General features: G+C 29.7%; 1 protein-coding gene across 1 annotated transcript; it reads right to left on the bottom strand.

Annotated features, from left to right (window-relative positions):
• Positions 1-1,520: 1,520 nt before the first annotated feature.
• Positions 1,521-3,381, bottom strand: LOC108728944 (uncharacterized protein C9orf78 homolog). The gene is made up of 6 exons (XM_018457784.1): positions 3,138-3,381; positions 2,945-3,053; positions 2,579-2,724; positions 2,226-2,444; positions 1,897-2,030; positions 1,521-1,714 (listed from the first exon to the last, which is right to left on the bottom strand). Exons 1-6 carry the CDS (start codon positions 3,257-3,259, stop codon positions 1,551-1,553), a joined length of 894 nt encoding a protein of 297 aa, XP_018313286.1. The 5' UTR covers positions 3,260-3,381; the 3' UTR covers positions 1,521-1,550.
• Between the last annotated feature and the right edge of the window lie 2,404 nt (positions 3,382-5,785).

Genomic DNA, 5,785 nt, shown 5'->3' with positions numbered 1-5,785 from the left:
GGCCGCCGACCGATGGCGCTAGTCTCGATGTCGTAAACCGTAACAAAATTGGCATCTCTGATGGTAGGCCGTCCTGCCGACAGCAGTACATGAGCAGTAGGCTGGTCGGACGCTTGTATTCGTCTATCTTTAAACGTTAATATCTCGTTAAATATTGCGTCAACTGCAAAATGGTACAAAACTGTTTTGTTCCCCTTGATCCAATCTATGTCCCCATTGTGTTTCGATCCGTTTTTTTGAGACACCCTGTATACAGTGTTACCAGATCTGAGCCGCGAAACGCCACGTACACAAAAGCCGAGTGACGTACGTGTGCGCTCGGCGTTTCGGCTACCTTCGAGCGCAGTAGGAGCAACTCCCTCTCACTATACGATTCTCGCTCGCCCAAGAGCGTCTCCGTTTCATTTTATTACACGCTGATAATGCTATATACGTATATAATAAATAATTATATATGTATATGTAATTTTTATTACGAAATCTATTATATAACGATATGTCTCTTTCTTGAAACCTGACTCTTTCATTGAAAATTAACACGTCTGAATACGAAAATTGACATGAGAAATAAGGAAGATCTTGTACAACGAGCAATTCGGTTATACAATTTGCATTTATTTTCTATGCAATATTAAGGTATACTCACTCAAAACAAAATAATTTATGAGATATTTTATATTTCATATCAAATGTGTTTCATATCAGAATAAAGTATAAAATATCTCATAAATTGATTTTTTATACAATAATTCTATACTTTGATTTTTATACTTATATATGTCGAATAACTAGAATTATATTACATTTAAAAAATATCATATAATTTTATTTTAAAAGACAAAAGAAACCTTTAGTTTTTTCGAAGTTATTCCATCCAAAAAAAGTGTTTTATCGTCATAAAATTGCTTCTGTACCATATAATTTCTATTAGATAAAATTTTCTTTTATTCTCACAGTTTGAAAAATATTCAAGGTGGTTATAGTTATTGCCTCATCCTGTATAGTAACACTACTACATAGTATATATGGTTGTGTTCAGTTTGGACACTCATGCTCTGAAAGCTTTATTCTATCTTCCTTTTACAAGTAATGAGTGATAAAGAATAAAGAATACAAAATAAAGCTTACAGCTCGTGAGCGAATGCAGCCTACACATATAATAGTTATTACTATATATTATTGCTATAATAATAATTACTATTTACTATATAGTAATAAAATAATTAATAGCAGTTATATTTCAATATATATCTTCCAAGTTTTTCGAAAAATCCTAAAATTATCAAAAAAATATATTTCGATAAGTATCCAGAACTAGATTCACATTTTTCAAAAAACTGTCAATCATTAACAGAATATAAGAGGTAGCAAGAGTGAGAACAAATATTTTTTAAGCCTTTTGATGTGAATGGTGTATGCAAATGAAAATAAAACTGTGACGTGATATTTCATTGTTTTTTGACTTTAAATTGCAATTAAAAAAATGTAAGAAATTATCAACACATTTAGGTATATCTAAAAAGTATAATAACACAATAATACAATTTGATTTAAAATCGCCTAAATTGCTTTTTAAATCTTTCATAATGATAATCGTCCGTTGCTTTCTCTCCGTTATCTTTTCGCTTTCCTTGGATATCTTCTTTAGTAGTGCATTTCTTCTTATCACCGGACTCCTGCTGTGATTTATGGAAATCTGAGTCTTCTATATTAACTGAAATTATAATAAATATTTCATTTACAATTTTATGTCTAATATGAAGAATTCAAATTTAGAGAAACAAAATGCATGCGACAGTTACACTAATTAATAAGTTTAATTAATTAATAATTTAAGAGTATCATACATATCATTTCATATACAATTACGAAAAATAAGGAAAGTAAGAATCATACATCTGTTGTGCTGCACGAAATTTACAGCCATATTCGTAGGAACAAACTGTGAGGGTCCATCTTTCTTTCTGTGCCTGTCCCAAAGAAGTTTCAGTTTTGCTTCTTCGGTAGCTTCAATATTACGAATTTTAGCTCTAAAAATGAATTGTGTTTGTAAAGAATATCTACATCTTATACATTTTAAAACTTATATTACAAATTAATTTAATAATAACTAGTTATTACATAATATAATAACTAACTGATTGAAGTTTCAACTTCGTAGAACTATTTCCATACTTGTAAAATATATTTATAATTTATATTCTTTATTATACAAATATACTCACTCTATGCCAAGATCAACTTCTGGAATACCAGAAAGCATTTGATTTGAAAGCATTTCCTCGCTACGATTGGCTGAACTTTGCCTCAAATGTTCTGGTACCGCGCGCAAGGCTGCTTCCTCAGGTGAGCAATAAGATCCTTTTTCATTATTTGCATCATTCGCTGCATCGTTACTATTTTTACTCTTGCGCTTTGATAATTCTTCTTCTATGTACTTGACCCTAGTAAAAGTAATGATATAAAATTGATATAAAACATATAAACAAGCAATGATTAAATAACACCATTAATATGTTATTAATTGACTAATCATCAACAATAAATATAATAAAGAAGCAAACATTGTCATGCATACATTTCTTCATCTTCGTCACGTTTATTAGTCTCCGCGTTAAATTGTGTTCCAATGCCAGTTTCATATGCATCATTTGGCTTATGTTTTGTATTTTTCAGTGCAGCCATATTTACCATTCCTCCAGTCTTCATGTTAAAAGGATCCGACTAAATTAACATAGATCATATTTCATATTACATATTCTGCACTGTGTCTATTGTGTTTTAGTTTCATTATGCATGTATAGGTCTCTTTTTTATTCTCTAAACTGATGCATATGGTACAATAATCTGAAGTAAAGCAAATATACGTTTATTTCACTTCAATTTATTGCATCGTGTGCAGTTAAAAAAATACAGAAATAAAAAACAGACTTTATGTATGTACCGTTATGGTATCAGATGCAACGTTTTCTCCGAGAGCCAAACCAACAACATCGACACCAGCCGGCCTCTCGCGGAGTTTTTGAATGATTTTCATCTCCTCAACCTTTTCCCTGAAATAAGTCTTTTCCTAATCACGCGTCAAATCCTCCACGTTGCTTATGTTTAGTTAAAAATAGAATATGTACAATCTTTACCTGAGGGACATTTTTTCCCCCTCGCTGTCATTATCATCTGAAAAAACTTCGCGTTTCCTTAAAGGTTTCTTCTTCTTCTTCTTAAACTGGATGTTAGGCGCTTCATCATCACCGCTGCCCATTTTTTATTATTTAATAAAAAACTATTTTCTTTCAAGTAAAATCACTATAGACAGGTTAACGTGTTGACGCAGAGCAACGAAGAGTCGCTATCAATCGGTCGATAATTCTCCATAAGAAGCATTTGGCCTCAATGAGCCGAAGGTAATTGAAGAATAATGACATTATCGACAATTGATAATAATTGATATAAATTTGCGATTATTAACATAAATATTTAGATATAACACCAAATACATTAGTAAATTCATAATTTTTTATTATATAAATGCTGCATAAATATAATTTTTTTTTCTACAGTTATCATCTCTGATAATTGGAATGATACTCTAACTCGGATGATAACATTAAAATAACAATTATTTTAAATAAAAATCGAGTATTATTGAATTCTAAATATATGTAAATGTCTACAAAACTAACAAATCAAAATTAGTACTATATTATCAATTTCTTACTCTTAATTACTTAAATTTTTTCAGTCACTATACTTCATAATAAGATCAGCGATCTTTAATAGTATCTCATGGGTGACTGCGAGTATTGAAAATTTGTAGTTCACACATACTACTATTATCAGAGAGAAACCTGAGAGTGGATACCCCAACTTTTTTCGTGTATCAAACTTCGTAAGGTAATATTCACGTTTTTATAGTTCTTTTCTATATTATTACGTGAGTTAGACAAGGACAAACAAATTACTGATGAAGTAAACGACAAGGTTCATGAAACGTTGGCATTAATAATGAATCACGACACGGCGATAACCCTTTGGTAGTTCTGAAGAAAACACCTCAAAAATACTATTTATTATATGCAACAATTATACAACGAAAACTTGTGTCTGCACAGCATTAATCAGCATTAATGTCTCAAGTAAATCACAATAGAGTCTGTTTTTTTGTGTTTGAATTATAGTGTACACTTTTGGAACTTAAAGTGAATTAGATATATGTTCAATATTTGGCAAAAGCAAGAAAGAGAATTCTAGTGTAGCCTATGCAGGAATAAAAAACAAAGATATAATTTCGTGCGATCGTACTTTCTTACGTCGATCTTCCGTTTTGATATAATAAAATAAGTGTTGTGTGCGATTAACGTTGGAAATGCTTTATAAAATGTCGAGCGATTATTATTCTGGCAATTAGCGTGCATACGATTTTAATTAACCAGTTTTTCTCACAAGTTTTGTTACGAGTGAGTGAGCGCTAAATTTAATAAAAAGAGAAACTAAAAAGAAATTGGTTCGAGAATACATTGGGAAATAGCGAAGAATTATAGAATAAATAATTTATTATTTATTTATATATAAATAATTTAATCTATTAAATAAATGTTATATATTTTTATGTACTTAATTTTTATATATAATTTTTATAAAATTTTATATGCTACGTTTTAAAACGATCGAGAATTAGACATTTTGCAATTATTTTTATTTTAAATTTAAGAACACAAAAAATTATAATTTTCTTCTATACTTTGTAATTTGAAATTTAACATTATCGAACGCATGTATGTGAAAAGTTTTCATATTAAAAAGAGCAATTGACAAAAAAGAATGTCGGCATTTGTAATTACTCAGGTGACAAGGATAACTATGAGTATAACGATGGAAGTGGAACAGGAAAGATTGTGAGATACACACATAACGTGGCGAAGTGCGCTTCTACTACCGCAAGCAAGAATGACAAGTGGGGGAATCAGTGACGGATCAACATCTCCTGAAGACTCAAAATATTATACAAAACATATTTTTTTCTCTCTCTCAAAGTATATAACCTATTTATTTGTGAAAAAGTTCGATAAAAATATATAACGTATAAATCATAAAATTTATATGTAATCGATATCAGTTTATATTCCGATAATCAGATACATAGAGATTAAATCATGTTAAAAAAATTTTTTTTAATTCAATTCATGCGCACTTTAATAAGTAATTCATATTAAACAATTAATTATTTTCAAAATATTGACTATTTTTACAACATACATTATTATGTGCATCAGATCTTAGATGTCGATAGAATTAATCAATAAAACGTAAAATGTCTATGTAGGCCTCTGCAATTCTTGGTGCGTTAAATCAATAATTAAATTTTTTGAAATATCCAGTATATTAAGTGAAAGCTGTATTTACATCAATAAATATATGGTAACAGAAATGTGCACAGATTGTAATCTCTCCTCTTGATAGTTTTCGAATGTCGAAACGGCCAAATGATAAAACGATGATCAAAGTGAAACGATAAAACAAGAAGAGAAATTACGCCTTCCAAAGTGATGAATATCTAACAAGATAATGTCGATAGAATTAAATATTTAACTTCAACGGATAATGTCTTGATATTTGATGTACATTACAATCTCCACAAGACATTTCCTTTTTAAAGATCTTTTTTTAAAGACCTAATTTTAGATCAATTCCTATGTAAAATCAAATTATCTAAGATCAGTCTTTTGTAAAGATCGAGATAAAGCAATTTCCATTGGCTTTATTTATCATATTTCGTCGATTGATCCGG

Source organism: Mycetomoellerius zeteki, unplaced genomic scaffold (genome assembly GCF_001594055.1).
Source record: "Mycetomoellerius zeteki isolate Tzet28-1 unplaced genomic scaffold, Tzet1.0 scaffold673, whole genome shotgun sequence".
Taxonomy (NCBI): Eukaryota; Metazoa; Arthropoda; class Insecta; order Hymenoptera; family Formicidae; genus Mycetomoellerius; species Mycetomoellerius zeteki.
Note: the sequence above shows the minus strand (reverse complement) of the source record. Positions and strands in the feature narration are given on the sequence as shown.